The sequence below is a fragment of the Centroberyx affinis genome, unplaced genomic scaffold, assembly GCF_046629955.1.
Source record: "Centroberyx affinis isolate AG114_WGS23_722 - 3 ecotype Tasmania unplaced genomic scaffold, CSIRO-AGI_Caff_v1 ptg000153l_1, whole genome shotgun sequence".
Lineage (NCBI taxonomy): Eukaryota > Metazoa > Chordata > Actinopteri > Beryciformes > Berycidae > Centroberyx > Centroberyx affinis.
Genome location: NW_027278850.1, coordinates 313084 through 332194, shown reverse-complemented (window position 1 = coordinate 332194; position 19111 = coordinate 313084). Strand labels below are relative to the sequence as shown.

At 40.0% G+C, this 19111-nt stretch overlaps 1 protein-coding gene across 5 annotated transcripts in view; it reads left to right on the top strand.

Moving 5' to 3' along the window:
- The first annotated feature begins 528 nt into the window (after positions 1-528).
- The window catches only part of gria2b (glutamate receptor, ionotropic, AMPA 2b), a 49816-nt gene continuing 31233 nt past the window's right edge, over positions 529-19111 (top strand). For 3 of the 5 annotated variants that reach the window (XM_071532625.1, XM_071532618.1, XM_071532633.1), the window contains exons 1-2: positions 529-613; positions 762-902. In XM_071532625.1, coding sequence (XP_071388726.1) covers positions 529-613; positions 762-902 — 226 coding nt within the window. Of the gene's footprint in view, positions 628-761; positions 903-19111 lie in introns of all 5 variants that reach the window. The other 2 variants (XM_071532650.1, XM_071532640.1) reach the window with 1 other exon arrangement.

Genomic DNA, 19111 nt, shown 5'->3' with positions numbered 1-19111 from the left:
GGGTTACAGTTTCTATTCCCGTTATAGTTCAATGAGTAGAGCAACGGCATTAACACTGCGAGGGGGTTAAAAGGGTTTGAGTCCCACCGGACCGGGGCCACCCATGTGAACAATGTATGCACTCTTGTCACCAAGTGTAAGGCGCTCGGCTCTTTCCGTGTCTGAACGCCTTTCTCATTAACATTCCTCACTTGTGGGTGTGATGCTGAAAGGATCTCCGGCGCGCCGAGCGGAGACGCGCACTGTCCCTGTGCGTTTAGAGAAGGTATCAGCTGCCGGCAGGAGGGGAGCGACCAGAAGGAGGAGCGGAAGAAGAGACAGTAAATCTACATTGTAGGCTACCATTCCTTCACTGCTGGGGCAGGAGCCGGGAGTCCTTTCACTGATAACCACCTGCAGAAAACTGTCCGCTTCTGCAGTAAATTTTCCCCACGGCTGAAAGTCTCCAATATGTGTCGGATCTAACATCGGCTGAGAAAAAGAGGAATATTTGGCTCCCTGGTGGATGTGGACACCTAAACCGTGGACATGCAAAAGATAGTGAATTTATCCGTTTCATTTCTGCTGGTTTTATGGGGCTGCGCGCTCGGAGGCTCTCCCAGTGTTCAAATTGGTATGTATCCATTAGTTCAAACAAATTAATGGTTTTAAACGGAATGTCTAAAAGACAGGCTTTGTGCGTAGGGTGATGCTAAAATGAGTAAAAATAAACATCTTAAGGTAGAAATATACGCGAGTACACGCTGTTTTGTGTGTTTCAGGGGGACTCTTTCCAAGGGGCGCGGATCAGGAGTACAGCGCATTTCGGATAGGAATGGTTCAGTTTGGCACCTCGGAATTCAGATTGACGCCTCACATTGACAATCTGGAGGTGGCGAACAGTTTCGCTGTTACCAACTGTTGTAAGTGGCAGAAATATTTTCAATGTTTTATTTTTTTGCAATGAAAACCATTTTCCTCCAGTTGTGCATGCCATGTATGATATACTATGTGCTTCATTAGGCGAGTTTGGAATAGTGGTAGCCTATCAGTAATTATGATGGAGACTTAGTCTAGGTCTAAACTGCCTAATCTATATTCTGTTAACAATCATAACGAGGCTGTGAGATGGGTAGTTGAGAATGATCGAGCATCTTGTTGGCAAGGGAAAGTTGGTTTCCACAGTAACAGTCAGTCACGGCGATGAGAATGTGTCTCATCCATCCTATTTTCATTCGTTCAGACTCAGAGATCAAGGCGTACGCTGCAAAAATATCGACATTAACAAGTCTTGAAACCTTATGTTTCCTAAATCACGTGAGGAAAATCTACTAGTGGGGTGAAATAATTCCACTTGTTCCCAATGAAAATCAGCTTGTTTCTGGAATCAAATGTCATTTCATTGATACCAGTGGAGTCATCTGCCTGATTCTGCCTTGTTCCTGAAACAAACTGTATTGGAAACGAGTGAAATTATGTCACCCCATGGACAGGATTTCCACTCGATTTAACAAAAAATAGACTGCAAGACTAAATGACTTGTGAAGATGGACAGTTTTTGCAGTGTACATCGATATCACATATTTCCCCTGCTCAGAAGGAGAGGGGGTCGTCTATTGTTGGCTCGCACGACCTGATGCCTATAGGATACATAGGGATACACGGAGCGTCAGCCGTGCAGTGACCAGGCGGCGCTTTGACACGCCGTCAAACGTGGTGTTGTGGATTAGGAGGATACAATAAATTAATGACCCAGGCCCTAAAAGGATTTGCTCACTGTCAGGGCAGTTCCTTGGGAGCATGGAGAGGCTAATAGCTTACGACCAGACCTGAATCACGACTCTCCAACCGAACAGCGGGAGTCCCAATATGGGTTACCTCACATCCACATACACTTTTGGAAACTGATTGCCCATCACTTCTTCGTTTTTCGATTAGACAGGCTACGGGGCAAATTGAGTTATCAGTGGGAATCAAATGTCATAATTTCCTTCCTCAAACGCCCTCAGCTTCTTAATATTCCTTTGAAATCGCCACAAGAGGCAGCTGTATAGGGTCTGAGGTCTTTTTTAATGGCCACGGCTCGTACATTTCATTAAGCGGTTGCCAAGCGACTGTTCGTTTCAACAGTCCCTCAAACATAAATCAAAGGAGCTTCTGATTGGTGCGCGCATCGCTTCCCATCGATTGTCATTACCATATAAAAGCTTCCTGCTTGGAGAGGCTCTGTGCGCGCGACAGATGCGCGGTGGTGGTGACGGTGATGCTGGGATCATGTAACTGTGGCTTGTCAGGTGTTAATCAGCAGGATGCACAGCAAGCCATGTCGGAGATGCTTCACATAGACCACACATGATTTTATCCCTTCTTTGTTACCTACAAATATCCCACGCTGAAGAAAATAGATTTAATGTGGTCTATACTTCAGAATATGTTTCAAAATAGCCCAAAATGGCCAAAATGCCTTTGTACATATGAAGTTCATTGGAAATATAGCCTATTTTGAACTCTGGAAATATATTTTCTTCTCATGTGCTAGTATCTCCAAGTATATCCAAAATATATTTTGGCCACTCAAGATATGTTTTGAATGAATGTCATTTTTGGGCCAAAGTTTTGTGTATTTTGTATTGTATACAAACATCTCTAAACATATTCTGATGTGAACTGCAGTTCTTTTCAGTATGAAAGATCTGCGTAGGCCTATATCAACTCATTTCTTTTGTCTCTGCTGTTTCCAATCCTGCTTTGCCCTTTTTGCACCATTTTGCTTCCCTCTCCCTCATCACTTTGTGACAGTGATGTGAAGCTCCTGCATGAGATTGTTTATCAGATTAAAATTAATGACAAAAGGTGGGGGACAGTTCAGCTCCGCTTGATTCAAATTAAATCTCGAAGCAAAAACATCCTCCTTCAACGCTGGAGACGGTTACGATCTTACGTTTAGCAAAAATGTGTGTAAAATTACTAAAACCTGCATACTAATAACTGCCTTTTCACCTTTTATTATTGTTACAACCAACAGTTGATCAGTCAGTTTGTTTTTTGAATTTTGAATTGACTGATGAAGGATAGGGTTGCTGAATAGGGTTTTGTCAACTTTTTCTCAATCTAGCACCTAGACTGAATGTGTGTACATATCTCCATCTTTCGGTCTTCACAAAAGGTGTGTGTGTGTGTGAACCCTATTTACCTAATCTATGGACTAAAGGTGTGAGAGTTAAAACATTTTTGGGGGGGTTGTGCTTTTAAACCAGTAGATGGCAGTCTGCCTTACAGCACCGTCCTCCATCTGTAATTACAGTGCATTAACACAACCACTTTCTTTTGTTAAAATGCACTTTGAGGCATTTATGAGATAGCACACAGAGGAGAGTGTCAGCAGAGACGGGAGATGACGTGCCAAATTCAAAGCTACAACATTACAAGTGCACAGTTTGAATCAGAGCCTGTTGAGCCTCCAGGATTCCCCACACGCCTCATTATCACCAGGGCAGAGCCGCATTAAATCAAGATCCGTCACTTACTCAAGCCGTATATCAGGTGTGAACCTCCTTTCTGGATCCGGCGATATCACATTTGTCATACAAAGAGGGGAAATATGTTTCCGGAGTTAAATACAGTCTGATTGGCACAGCCATAAGGAAGTGGAGGACAGCAGTAGAATCAGGTCAGACTGAGAGACAGATCTGCCCCGCAGGCCGGCCTTGTGGGACTCTGTCACTTCATAATATGGTGAAATGAGCAGATATTTTTACAAGGTTATGAAATGTATCAGAGAACAATATGTGGACTTATATCCTGCAGACTAGGTTTGGGCCAATATGGGGTTTTGAAGGCAGATACTGATACTGATATTTTTGTAATGAAGCTGCCGGTAGCCAACATTTTCTGCCATCTTTACATATTTCCATTTTCAAAAATTGCACATATTCAGTCTTTCCCCATGAACTATTGCTTTTGACAGGGTGGAAACGCATCTGAAACAGCATTTAGACCATCATGGCACATTAAAACTCTCCATTGAAAGCCAGACTAATGAAATTCTTTTAGGGTTAGCAGCTCTTTCAGGCAGGGTGACCCACCTCATTCAATGGCAAAGAAAGTCTGGGATAGATTACTTCCTTTAAATGTAGAATTAATTTACAAAAAGCATAATTTAACAATTAAATGAATAAAGAAAACCTAATCTCATTGCATGTTTTACAGACTGGCCATATCCAATATTAAATAAAAGGTTAATATTGGCCCGATATATCAGTCTAACTCTATGCAGACATATCGTCTTGTAATTCCTGGCCAACCCAACAGACATTTTTTACAAAGGTTATGAAATAAGACAGAGAACATGTGGGCCTATACACCTCAGACATATCATAGTGTTGTTATGCTTGGCCGGTGCAGCAGCAGCGTACTTCATCAATGCAATATGTCAAGACAGTGGGAGGGAGGATGATACATTCCTATATCAATAACTGTTCATCTGGACGGGCCTGCATCTGCTGCCAGCACCAGGGGACTCATTGTGTGTGTGTGTGTGTGTGTGTGTGTGTGTGTGTGTGTGTGTGTGTGTAGGTGTGTGTGTGTGTGTGTGTAGTTATATTGGTGTGGCGTCCACCTGTAGCTATAAATTTATAAGTATCTACAAACTTCCATGAATACAGCCACCTGTACCTCAGAACAAATCCACCCTAAAACACTTTAATGCTGTTAATAAAAACAGTGATGTGCCTCCCTTGCATTCCGGGGTCCATTTTGTTGTTTGGTGGTGTGTTTTTCCCGTGGATAACTGACTGCGATGTCATGTCGAGATATTTCCAGTGCAGCTACAATGGAGTTTGAAAGAGCAGAAAATGTTTCAACGATTGAAAACATCAATGATAAACATCAGGTTTTCAGTCCCTCAGATTCAAACGGCAAAGGCTTCTTTCTAGAGCTGCCATTTTGCACCATCGTTCAAAAATCATGCAGGGAGAAATCTATTGTAGAAGAAACAGAGAGGCCAATTTTTCCACCAACAGTAGCTTCAATAGACCAGAATGCAGCGCAGCCACAGCTTGCATCTTTGCAAAACACCCTCTTTGATGACTTTTTCGTAATTTGAACAACCAGCCTTTTTTCTGACTGGAAAAACCACCTACACATCTACAGCATAGAGCTGTTGAAAGGCATTCAGGGAAGCGTAGGAAATCGCTAACTGAGGTAGAATTAGATGAGGCAGGTGAAGGGATAGTGGATGCAACAAAAAAGTGAATTCAACACAAAACAACTACTGGGATGCACTGAGCAGCACAGATTGATGATATCTAAGAGTGGATGTTTCCTTTAATACAGAAATAAGTGTTTACATTATGTTGAATTCTCCGCACCTGTTTGTGTGTGTGTGTGTGTATCTGTGTGCATGTATCCATGTAAGTGTGTGTGTGTGTATGCCTGGCTGAGTTTATCATATTGTGCTATATTATTCTCCCATGCTTTAATTTTTGAGGCTCACCTCTTTCAAAGCAAATCGCTCTTCCTCCTCTGAGACCAACGGAGCAGATTTGAGGTCACTGACAGAGACCATTGATTTAACACATCAAAAGCTCTCCTTTTTCACGGTTCAATCACGTCACACTGTAATTTCATGCATCTACATGCGTACGGCATCTCAGGGTCGCACGCATTCATGGAGCATGCTCGATGATCAAAAGCGTAAACCGACCATATATGCACAGCGGATCATCGGTCATAGCCAATTTATTGTTCACACTTGTTCACAATTAAATGCATTCTCCTCCGTTTCAGAGGGAGCCGTGAAATATTAAGTAGGCCTGGGAGCCGGCCGGTCAGAAAATGAGGCTAAAGAACCCTCTATGGGCCTTTGCCTGCCCTGAATACCGCCCCCAACCAAGCCCTCTTCACTCTGTCCTCAAAAAACACAAGGCTGAGATAGTATCAATTACAGCATGATTCAGAGGCTCTTAGCTGGAAGTCGCCTCTTGTCTCATATCAGATGGCTTAGTTCGCTCGCTGCCTCCGAGGCAGCCGGGTCAAGTGTATTTGTGTTCTAAGCTGAGCAAGAAGCAAACTTTTTTTTTTGTCCACCGGCTATAGAGGCGGGTACAGTACATCCCAAAATTCACCAGCTACACCCACTACATTTTTAGAACAGAACAGGACTTCAAAACGATGGTTGCTGGAATACACACACTTATCAGCCAAAGAAAACTTTACATCAGCATTTGACTGGAGGCTTGTGCTCATTTCCCAGGGTACTTTAAACATGTTTTCCAATGCCGTCACTAGTTACCTCATCAAAGCTGTACTCAGTAATGTAATCCAAAGCATGACCCAAATTCAGTCATGTATTACTTTCACTTACTTTCAGATTACTTTGCCATATTTGAAGTATAAAGGTACAGATAATAAAAACACATTTTATGAAGAGCACCTAGAACACCTGCCACTATTTAAATGGCCTTCTGAGTTTGCTCATTTTCCCAGAAGAAAAGCTCCAATTTTTCCACACGTATCTGTAATTAGAATACATATTTTTATTATGTAAGTTAATCGAATACAGTTAAATTTTGTTGTATTTACAATATTCTGTTACTACCCAAGCCTGGCAATGACTATGAAAAGCTATACTTGTCCATAAAAGCAAATGAGCAGGAAAAGATACAGTATAGGGGCTTGTGGTTTGTAATTATGGTTATTTGTTTTTGCTTTTCTGCATGAAGTCATCCATGTATCGTCTGTCCATGGTGGTTTTGACCCTTGCTTCCCATACTACTGGTCACTCGTTATGTTGCAGATCTTATTTATGCTGTTGTGCTCACTCTGGATAGGAGTGTAAAATGCGGTCATTTATTATTCCCATCTGTATTTTACCTATCTAGTTTTGAGTAAGGAAAGGCTGATGTAATATGGAGTCATCTAATTGGCTTTCACTGTCAGATGCAGGGTGTCATCCCTTAATTCAGCCATCAAGAGCAGCACAGAAAACTGAATTCAGAACAGATTTTTAGATTTCTGATCTGTTCCAGATTTTCTTGTAACTGATATTTGATCATTCTACTCTGATTCTTAACATTATTACTCTACAGCTGCCACTATACTGTTTACCATGCTGCCTGAATGAACATAGTGATTGAATGCTAAATGTGCTGTATTTGAGTCTGAGGTCTTGTTTTCAGTCACTATGTACCTTGTGTTTTTATTCTTTTTTTTATCTAAGGTATAAACAATATGTCTCTGTACCAATGCCACCAAGACTAATTTCTTTACCTTTCTTGTACTTGGCGAATAAAGATTCGGATTGGCTCCCCAGAGAGCAGATCCTTATCCTAAGATGTAACTGAGATTTTATCCTTGCACGTCTAGCTAGAAGTTCGCTCTCGAATCTTTCATCTGATAAAAACAAACAAACATTCATTCATTGTTCTGCAGCCTTTAATCCAACAGCCGCAGCAATGGCATTTACTCTCGTTGTTTCAGTATGTGAATTAGTCAGTTTTCCAGAGTGCGACGCCCTGGCAGAGGCTAAATCCATCAGAGCGGTGAGGCACTGTGTCATGGAGATGTTGGGGTGGCTAGTAAGATTATAGATCAGCTGTTCTTGGCATCTGGAACTTATCACCGTTAAGATGAACAGCTCCACTTTACAGCTGCATCCATAACCCTTGTGGTTGTGTTGTGGACATACTGTCTTCTTCTTCTGAATACAGTAGCAGCTTCTGGGCAAACAAACACCCCGAAGAGACACAAACAGTCATCTTTAGAAACATTACAGTCATTTACATCTGGAAAAATAGAATTAGAACAGCCAACCAAGGTTATAATTGTAAATTAAAACTAAGACTAAGAAAAAAACTAGATGTTAAAACAGGAACGTCTTGCCTACTTGTAAAACTAAGTGAAATAAAATAAAAAATATATGTGTAATGTCTTTCATTTTTGTCTTTTGAATTTTGAAGTGGTCCCAACTTCAAGTTAGCTGAGAAAATTCATGTAAATGGATTTTTAAATGAATTTATGATTTATTGTTTATATTACAAAATACCTGTTGCAAACATATCTGTTCTGACCTTCTATCATTATACTTTTAAACAATATTTTTTTTCAATACAATAAAGACAAAATAATCTATAGTAGAGTGCGGCAAACCTGTTCCTATATGGACATTTCTCATTCCTGTAATCACCAGCACCTTAGAAGAAACACATGGCTGTCCAGAGGGCGAAAAGTAGTTTGATATTATTTATTTATTTGCTTACTTACTTTCTTACCTATACTTTCTTAATTATTTATTTACTCATTTCTTCTTACCTATATACTATTCTTTGCTGCTGCAGTGACCCAAATTTGCCTTTGGAGTTCATCTCATCTTACATTATTTTATGTCATTCTCTCTCTGCTATGTATGAAACTGAAAGGCTTCATTCCAAAATGCTATATATCCATTAAAAAAAATGCTGCCTAATGTTCATTGCTCAATATTTGAAAAAAAAAAAATGACTTAATTAAATCATTTAAAAACTAGCCTCTAACCTTGGTTGTAAAACCATGTCCATATAATCTGATATCCAAATATTTGTCTAGCCAAATTGATGTTGGATTAGCTGAGAATGAGCATTTTTTATAATTTATTGAATATATTTGCTGAGAGTGCTCATTAGCATGCACAGAGCAGAATCTGCCTTTCCCATCATCGCGCTGATTAAGATTTGATTCGGTTGTCTTGTCTAGTCTTACAGGGTGTTCTTGTCAGACTTATTAGGATGTATGTGTGTGTGTGTGAGAGAGAGAGGAAAAGATAAAGCAATAGGGAATGATGAAAGAAAATGACCTAACGGGACAGAGTGAGAGACCTTGACAGAGAGAGAGAGAGGGAGAGAGAGAGAGAGAGAGAACCCTCTTTGCTTGCAGAGCAAAACATAAATGGACAGGGTGACTCCAGTCAAAGGTGGAAGCCTCATCAACATGAATTTTCCCACATCTGCTCACAATTACATTTTAAGCATTTGCTGACAGACCTATTCAGTATAATAGCCTTTATATATTTGATTGCCAACATTACATTACATTAGCAACCAATACTGAGGGGTGTACAGGTCACACTGCCCCTGAAAATAGATTTAATATCCCAAAAATATCTATGTATAATAGAGAGGTGATGGGAAAAGAAATAAGAGCTAGGGACAAACAGTGTTTTTTTCCAAATCGATAAAAGATGCACAATTTTAATACAATAGGAAGACAAAGAGAAAATAAAGGCAAGACAATTATGATCAAAGACTTACAATGTTGTTTAGAAAGCCTATTAGTTTGACAACAGAGCAGCTGTTTACTTGCTAAATGAGTATAACTTTCGGCAACCAGTGTGTACTCAACTATTAATAATCAGAATCACTTCATTCACAAAGTACAATAAATGTGCATTAATTGCACAGCGGCACTTGTGCACAAACACATCAACAACAACTGCACATGCACACTACCACATATGGTACAGAGACAATAGACAGTAGACGTTACAACACTAGATTATGCTTTCCACATAATGATGTAGGATTTTCGTATTATAAAGCGTGATTCATCCTCAGTCAGTATAATGGCCAGCCTACTGTTGAGTCACGTCAACAGGCTTCTTCACCGGCTCTAGTCTAAACCCTTTGTCTGAAACAAATATCTCTGTAAAACCTACAGTTTGTCTTTCCTCCTAGCCCAGTAAATCATTGTGGAAAGCTGATGAATACCATTTGCTAGCAGGTTTGCTCTTTTCTCCAGCCTCAATCTTCACCGGCACACTCTTTTGTCCACTTCAATTAGAGCTTTGATCCCCTTGAAACATTTCTTTATATTGAGAGCAGCGTTGCGAGTGTAAGTAGTCTGTTTCATAACATCGCTGCTATTGTGCTCTTGTAAGTTTATTCTCTAATGACCTGCTTGCTTAAATAAAGGTTAACTAAAATAAAAGCGATTTTCTATCTCATCTGGATTGCAGCCAAAGTCTCTCAACAGAAGCTGTCGACTTGTCAGTTGTATGTCCTCTAAACATCCTGGAATTTATACATACAAAAAATGGTGAGGAATGTGATGTTCCCTATTGATATTGATAATGATAAAGGAAAGATCCCCCCTCTGATACTCTTACAGTGTTAGATACCATCGATCTGTGATGTTCAGTGCATTCCAGGAGATATTTTGTGATAAAGTGTTGTACCCACTTTCCCTCAACCTGCTGCATGTACTTCTACTTCATTTAGTGATTTTCTACATTTCCGACTATGACTCCTGACAACCTCCAGAGAGAGGGTGTGAACTCATTGCCTTCAGCTGTGGGTTACACATATAGATGGAGAGAGCAATAGTGATATAGTAAGAGAAGAGAGCGAGCGTTTTTCTTTTCGAGTTAAAGTGAGAGGCTACTCTTGGTGGAGAAATTGGTCTCTCTGCCTCTTCTACGATGGATTTCTTCCTGTGTGATTGTTGACCGTCGGTGCAAAATGGTGAGTCTAGAAAGAAGCCCTTGCTCTTTGATTCTGAGGACATTTACCGTTGAGGTTTCAGATTGCTGGAACATTTTCTGCTATCAAACTCCATTGTAGCTGTGGTGGAAGTATCTTGACATGGCATCACTTTGTCTACAGTTGGCCAGTTATTCATGGGAATAAGAAAAATACACCACCACACAAGAAGATGGGCCCAGAAATGCAAGCAACATTGCCAATAGCTGTTCCTTTTTTAACAGTGTTACAGTGTTGGAGAGTGAACGTGCACTATTACTGAGCCTATCCAAACCCAAAGCCTATCCAAACCCACCATAGATAGATAAGAATTAATTCAGAGTAATAGATGGTAAAATAAAAGAGATAACAATGCAGAAAAAAATATGACAAAGCAAGAAAATGACTCTGCAAAATTGACGTAACTCTGGAAAATTTACAAATTCCCATTAAATTACCATCAAATGTCGAAGGGTTTGAAGTTAGGAAGTGTCATGCTTTCTCCCAGTCTGTTCACTGTATAATCAGCCAAGTGCCAGTCCTGCCCCCCCTCCGCCTGGCGCTGTGATTCAGTCCGTCTCCATTAAAGGAACCTCGGGTGCTTCACCATGTGAAGCCCTGTAAGGCCGCAGTCAGTGGGTGGCTACTTTGATCCGCCTGTCACATGGGTCAATAAGGGAAGAATTTGGTGGAATTTACTGGGAGCGGAGGGATTGGAAACTGGACTGTATCTGTTTTTGGGGGTGGTTTATGCAGTGAGTGTGTCTGTGTGTCGTTAGAGTGTGTGTATGCGTCTGTGTTGCTTACGTGTGTGTGACAGAGACTGAGAATGAGAGTGTGTGCAGGTGTGAGACGAAGAGATTGGGTTGACATAAAATCAGTGGGTGTTTGTGTGTGTGTGCCGTGGGGGGTGTGAAAGAGAGTGAGAAAGAGTGTGTGTGTGTCTGTCTCAGAGAATGAGAGAATGCATCTAAAATAGATTTTGAAAAAGAGAGGGAATTTGATGTGGGTTTAAAGTCAGTAGGTGCTTGTGCGTGTGTGTGTGTGTAAGTGTGTGTGCATGCATACACAGGAGAATGGACATGGTACTTCAAGTGATGCTGTGTTTCTGTATTTGCCTGTATGTGAGTGGGTTCACCATGAAGGAGCAGATTTCTTCCCATCAAAACAAAATTGGCTGTGTGTTACCATGCTGTTCCACTCAGAAGTAAATAGCGAAGAGTCCAACCCGGTCCTGCAGGGTGGTTGCCAAGGCAACTCCAAACGAGACCAGGACAAGAACAACACCAAAGGCGGTTTAGATTCAGTCCAAAAACATTCAAGCCTTTTCCAAGACCAAGATTAGAACTGTGATTACAGTAGATGCAGTTTAAAATTGCAAAATGATATACTAATAACAGTAACTCCCACCTGTTAAATGGACAAGAACTAATCTGTGATATTTATCAACCTCTATTTGCAACCAATAGGAAATGCAACATTGGTGGAGCTTATCTCTTCCTGTCCACCCCCGATCCCTCTCACCCTTCCTGTTTACTTGAATTATGGCAGCCTGTAATTGACACAAACAATAAAGTCACATTTCATTAGAGCAGAGATCTAACAGCAACGCCTAGAGAAGAGATAACATATCGCCGTCCAAAAAGAGAGTGTGGAACTGGAAAGTGAGTTTTGAAAGACAGAAATCTCTGGAACTGGGGAAGTAATTGTTGAGGCACTGGTATTGATCAATAACCCCATTAACCCCCCCTGCAGATATAGCCATTTTGTGCAAAGCGGCAGTAAAAATCTTACTTATTACCCCCTATAGGCTTTTGGCATTTTTTTTCCACATATGAAATTCAGCAAAATTCGAGAAGCATGCCTGAGATACAGACAAGACTCCTGCAAATTAGGCTGAGTCCATGTTCATTTGGTGTTGGGATCTACAACGCTGCAGTCCAGTCCAGTAGATTCATTTCAAAATGACATTCTACGAACAACCCCCACATCTATTAGCAGCCCTGCGTCTCCCCTGCTGCGATAAAACAGCAGGAGAAACACTGGGAAAAGGGGGCAGCTGCATAAATTATCTGACAGTTCGATTTCCGCTCCACCATTTGCTTGCCAAAAGGAAGTCGAAGTAATAGTGTTGCGTCCAATAAAATGCCTTGAATGCATGACCTTTTACTCCCCGCCCAGTTCTGCTCCAGTGTGCAAGAATTCGCTTGATTCACATGATATAGAAAGGGGTTTTCAGATTTGATTCACAGTGTTTCTACTTTAACCAGGTTAAATGTATCGCCCTTATACAAACACAGTTCATGTTTGAAAATGAGAGAGAGAGAGAGAGAGAAAAAGAGAGAGAGAGAGAGAGAAAAGTAAATATGCCTTCCATTTGTTTTTTATAGTGGAAGGCTTATTAACCAAAGGTAAATATCCTAAATCTTTGGCAAACACCTCACTGTGGAAAGTGTTTTTGTGAGTTATTTAATGAGGAAAAAAAAAGACTGATGGCCAAATAGAAAAATCTGTTTTTCTTTGAAGTAGTTTTTACACTCTAACCCGTTCTCCAGTCCAATGTAATTTCATTACAAAGCATTAAAACACGACATTTATTACCAAGAATCAGAAACAAAACAAGAGGACTGTGCCAATAGGCAGCACTTTGCCAACTTGTTCCTGATTCATTCTCAAGACTTCCTCGCAAATACTTGGCTCAGTCTGCCTCCACCTCACCCACATTGTGTTCCAGACCGCCTCAATAAACAATCACTCGCTTAGTCAAGGAAAGTTAGACCAAACGCACTTTGGAAAATACTCAACGACAGTACAACCATCTTTAATCCTTACAATACAATACTCCATCACATTAGTAGACACTTTAAGACATGGAAGCTTATCATAGGCGCCATAATAGCCAGTCATATCCTAACCACATATAATCTCCTGTTGTACTTGCAAAAGAGATATTTATTTTTCCAGCCGAACAAACAGATTACTGTAGCGCAATTATCATTATGCAATGGTCCGATGTTCTGACAGCATAACTGAGTCATGGTTTGGTGTTGTGCCGGCGCAGCAAAACAGCCTTTTGTGGAATAGGGGTACTTGTCAAAAATAGTCAAATCTGCATGAAAAACCCCCACATAGTGAGGAAGACAGCAGCTCCTAAGAATGGACTGAAACCACAATGTGACTGTGATATCAGTGTGATATGTTGTGGTGATTGGCACAGCTGATCTATTCAAACTATGCTAAGTTTTGACAAAGACACAATGACACAACGCATCAGTTTTAAACAATAAAGTGAGCATTGTGTATTAAAAAGGAAGATTGTTGTTGCAGTCCATTCTTGAGGAGTCGCTGTGTGGGATTTTTCATGCAGATAACATGTTCAGTGTGCATCTCATCATCTCATTTTTTTAGATTTGTAAACATTTGATTGCATCATTATCCTCTATATCTGTTTCCCTAGGATCGTATAATGTAGTATAGTATAGTATAGTACCACAGTACATAATCTAATCTAATACAATATAATATAGTGTATAGTGTAACATAGTGTAGTATAGCATAGCATTGCACAGCATACTGTAATATTAGCATTGGTATTGGTATTGGTATTGGTATTGGTATTACTATTAGTATTGGTATAGGTATTAGTATGCAATTAGTATTAGTATTGGTGTTGGTATTGGTATTAGTATGGGTATTAGTATTAGTATAAGTATTAACTGGCTTGCATTGGCATCAGTCTCTTTAAACAATGTTTAGGAAAATCATTAGATCCGGTTCACTGCTAATGTGAAAATATATCATTTAAATGGGAACCTTCAAGTGTTGGATGATGTGTACCAGTTTCTGGCTTTGCCCCACCTCTCTGGGTATATCCCTATTCATCTTCAGCAAACAGTGAGTGTCTGGTTGCTATGGCAACCGCTCTCCCAGACGCTGGATGAAGCTGTGTTTCTATAGATGTAACTAATATTGGTCTGGCAGAGCCAAGATCATTAGAACACAAAACAGCAGATCTGAAGTCTGCTTTGGTATTTCCACTAAAGGTCAGTGGACATACAATATGTTTTATTACAGGAGGCAGACAGAATGCGAGCAAAGTAGCTCCATGTGATGTATGGGCTGGCTTTGCAGAATCAATATGGCTGAAGAATTCTGTATTGTGCTTAGTGGGATGGATTGTTAGCAGTGCAACACAGCACTTCTTCTTCATCTAAGATACAGGAGGTGTTTGTGATAGATTTGTGGAAAATATTAAGAATTTATTTCCAAAGCACTATATACCTATTTTGAAAAAAAGAGATCATCAGATTCTTGAGGATCTGTTCTGTAAAAGTGTTTCATTTCATCAGTCAATTTTGAGTCAAGTTATCGAGATAGCCTTTAAAACAAGCCGCTATTTGTTTGAATTTTGTGCAATCATTTTGTAAGAGTAGGTGTCACGTTTTTTCAAATGGGGGATATCTGATTTTGGACCAAAACTCTTAATATTTTCTGTAGATATTCAGTGTCATTGATACTGTTTCTGTGATACAGGCAATACAGGCAATCTTTATAAGTGAGCAACTATAAAATCTGAGTAACATAGGACATAGGTCATTGAAAAAAGAGAGGGAGAGAGAGACAGCGGTACAGAGAAAGAGGACGGAGGATGAGGGGGGGTCCTAAGTTGATAGGAACTGAGCTGTTCTGTTCCTCCAGAGAGCAGCTGCCGGAAGAGCTGCTCCAAGCCAGACAAAAACACATCCCAGTGTGCCTCACTCGCCCACGGTGACACCTCCCAGAAGTCTTCCCATCGGCCACTCAAGAGCATGGCTGAGATCTGTCACCTAGGCAACAGCCTGTGGTGCTGCGCTGCTAAATATGTCCTTCTTACCAAGTCATTTCATCGTCTATTGAGTCTTAAAAGTATCTTTTTTATTAAAACAAGTTGAGATAATTGTCCCCAGTGATGAAATTTGGTGGGGGTTATTCGTTAGTTCGTCCTTTGTGTGCGATATCTCAGACTGCTGATTGGATTGTGATGAAATTTTGGGGAAAGATGAACTGAATAAGAATGAATCAGAATAAAAATCAGTTTTATTGGCCAGGCTAGTTTGCACATACAAGGGATTCAACTTGGTGGGTTGCTCACGTCACATTCAACATAACAAAAAACGGGAATATAGTGCAATATATAAATATAGTACATAAAAAAATTACAGATGTAAATTTTGGAAATAGGTATATAAAAGAAAGTAGTATATAAGTGTAAGTAATATATTAAAAAGTATAAGCAGTATATATTAAAAAACACAGAATTTTAGGAATAGGGCTTGTTTCCATGCACGTGATCTTTTCTTTAGTATGCACATGTCTGTGTCTGTTTAAGCCTGGCTGATTGCACTGATATTTAGCTATGGAAGTCAGAAACTTGGGGAAATGATGCATCTCACTGCTGTGATTCTGGCATTTTCCAAATTACTGCCGGGCCCAAGGGGGGCGTTACAATTACAGGCCAAAACAAGGTAACAGATTTGTTACTGATTGGCCCAGAGGGGGACTGAGTTGTTTGTGGGGGACGAGAGCAAATCAACTTGTTTCAGTGATATTCTTGAATCAAGTGATGCTAACTTAAAAAAAAAAGTAAAGTGATCTATCTTATTTCCAGATCTATGGGAAACCGCACTTCAAACTAGGAAAATGGTCTCACCCCATTGGCAGATTTCTTCAGTTTTAAGAGAGATGGCATTTAAAGAAGAAATGACTTGCTAAGGTGGATATATTTTTGCAGTGTAGAGAGAACATGGCTGAGCTGTGTTACCCAGGCAACAGTCTACAGAGGGAATGAAACCAGATCATGTTTCTATGGGCTGGAAGAAATGCAAACTGTGCCCAAACTCCAAACATTTGATATGACATTGATAATGAATATTCATTTTTTACTCAAGTGTCGTACAATCTAGGTTCCCAGCCCACATGGACAAAAAGACATGAGATCCATACATTATGCTGCAGTTGTATAGAACATAAACAACACAGGGTTTTCAGATTAAGTGCAACAAATCCACCTTTTGTGAAACATATCAGTTCTTTCATGATCATTTAACCAAAAGTAACCCTTGGCAAGTGATGTGAACAGGGACTCCGCTGTAGGCTAAACAGGGCATTAATTAAGTCAGGAGGAAAAAGATGAAAGTCTAAAAACTGCTCTGGGGTCAGAGCCTTAAGTCAGAGCCAGCAAGAGCCCCGTCCCTTTTTCCTGAAGTGTCTTTCTCTGAGTTTTAATGATGATGCAAATAACAGGAGATTGTGAAAAGGTCTGATGCCACAAGAGCTTGTTAGGGAGATAGCGGCGATGCTGTAGGTTTGGAAAATGTCTATAAAATATCCTTGGATGATGCAACAGTGCAGGACAGACAGCAGGACTGTAACAGTGTTCGGATCACTCAGGGGAACTGCTGTTAGACTTGATGTTATTTTAATGCTTATGCTAAGTTGTCAGCTGACAGGGACAGGATTGGTACGGGAAAGCTTTTTTTTTCTATCAGGAGAGTCTTGGGAATACAAGATGCAATGCCATTTACTGTCCTGAGAGACATTTGGTTTGCAAGCACAGCACAGAAAACAGTGCCAGTGTCATCCAGTTAGTTAGCAGACAACATACAATACATTCACTCGTTAACAGCATTCACATATAAATATCAGTCTGGTCAGTCCCATCATGGCAAAAAATAAAATAATTGGGCTGCATATAAAACATTTCAAAGGTTTAGAGCAGAAGAGGCGTACGTGAGATTTTCCTAATTTTACAGCAGAGCAAAAACAAAATTTTAGATGATTGCATCTTTTTATTCAAAAGGAACCATTCATACTTTCACAGAGATTAAGATTCAGACAATTGATAGACTATAAAAGCTATTAAGTGCACTTAAGCCCATTTTGCACCAAATTTAATCTAGGGTTTTCACTTGAGCCTTTTGGATTTTCCCCTTTATTTTAATTTTTCTTATGATTACAAATGTGTTCGTTTGACCATCAGATAGAGCTCAATAAGAGCTTTCCCATGATATATGGCACTCATTTTCAGCCAAAATGTCACTTACGCCCCTTTTGCACCAATCCCTTGATATATGACTTTAAAAACATTCATAGTTTTGCTATCTGTCTAGTCAGTCTACATTCTTGAACCACAGCATATGGGACATAAGTCATTTCTCTGTACAGCTATCAGATCTTGTTTTGATAAATATCTACAAGCTCCCATGAATACAGCAGGGACAGCTTTACCACTTTAGCATTTATCGTATGTCTATTGCTGTGTACAATACATGTGTGTGTATGTGTGTGTGTGTGTGTGTGTGTGGTGGATTTTTGTAGAGAGAGATGTAGGTTTGACCATGAGATAATACTGCAGTAAGGAAGCTTTGTTTGATATGAAACCAGGACTGGCCACAGCATTCAGGATCAGAATCCACCAAGTACAATAAATATACAGGAATTTGTCTTGGTGGCATTTACTGCTTCAGACCCACTTTAGTATCTGAGGGAGCTGAAATTATTTGTCTTCGTGTTAAACAGTAGGCTACATTTCTTTTGATATATCACTTTTGTGTGATTCATTATGGTGATTTTTTGTGACCTTGTGTGTTTTATTGCATAGAGCATCGCACAAATGCCAAATTTTTATTCCTTTTGGGGCCACCCATGGTAAAACTACGCCCATAGTACTGCAAGGCATTTTAGATAAAAGTGTCGATCAAATGGTATAACATACAGTACGTTTCTTTTTTTTTAATTTGGAAAAAAACAAAGAGCCTGGACATTGTACAGGCTCTCCAAGTGCTTGTCCAGCATTTTTGTTGTATGTTATTAGGAGGTACGAGGTCAAAATCAGCCCGAGCAGCAACTAGATCAGTGACAAATGTGCTCAGGCTGCGATGACGGAGGGGGTGGTGGCTTTTAGCTGCCTCACCAACCAGTGACAGATCAGTTTTACATAAAACCCCCAAGGTCCTCAGGCCTTCCTCTGTGGTGAGAACAGCAGTGTTGGAGAGGGTGCGATATCTAACAGTCAGTTCTATTAGCTATGACTGGACTGGTGATGATCATCATGACAGTGACGTGGTGGTGCTGGTGGAGGCGTGTGTGTGTGTGTGTGTGTGTGTGTGTGTGTGTGTGTTTGTTTGTTTGTTTGTATGCGTGCTAGGGTTCGACCAATATCGGGAAGATATTCTTTCCTGACCACAGCTACATAAAAACAGTCTGTAAAAACTGCAATATTTGCTCATTTTAGTTATTCGTTTAATTGTTAAATTATGTTTTTGTAAATTAATTCTTCATTAAAAGGTCTAATTTAACCTGGAGTTTAATCTACCAGTGAAAAAGAGGGGTCACTCTTCCTTAAAGAGCTCTAAAAAACTCTAAAATAATTGAATTAGTCTGGGTTTTAATGGAGAGTTTTAGTGTCACATGTCTTAAAGCTGTTTCAGAGGCTTTTCTACCTTGCCATAACGGTATAAAATATTGGCTATTAGACACTGATAAATTATTATTATCAGTATTGTATTGGCCTTCAAAATCATGTGTGTTGGGGATTTCATTTGTGATGATAACTTGTCAGTTCATTTTTTTGCTCAGTTTTACAGAGCACAGTGTTGCCTTTG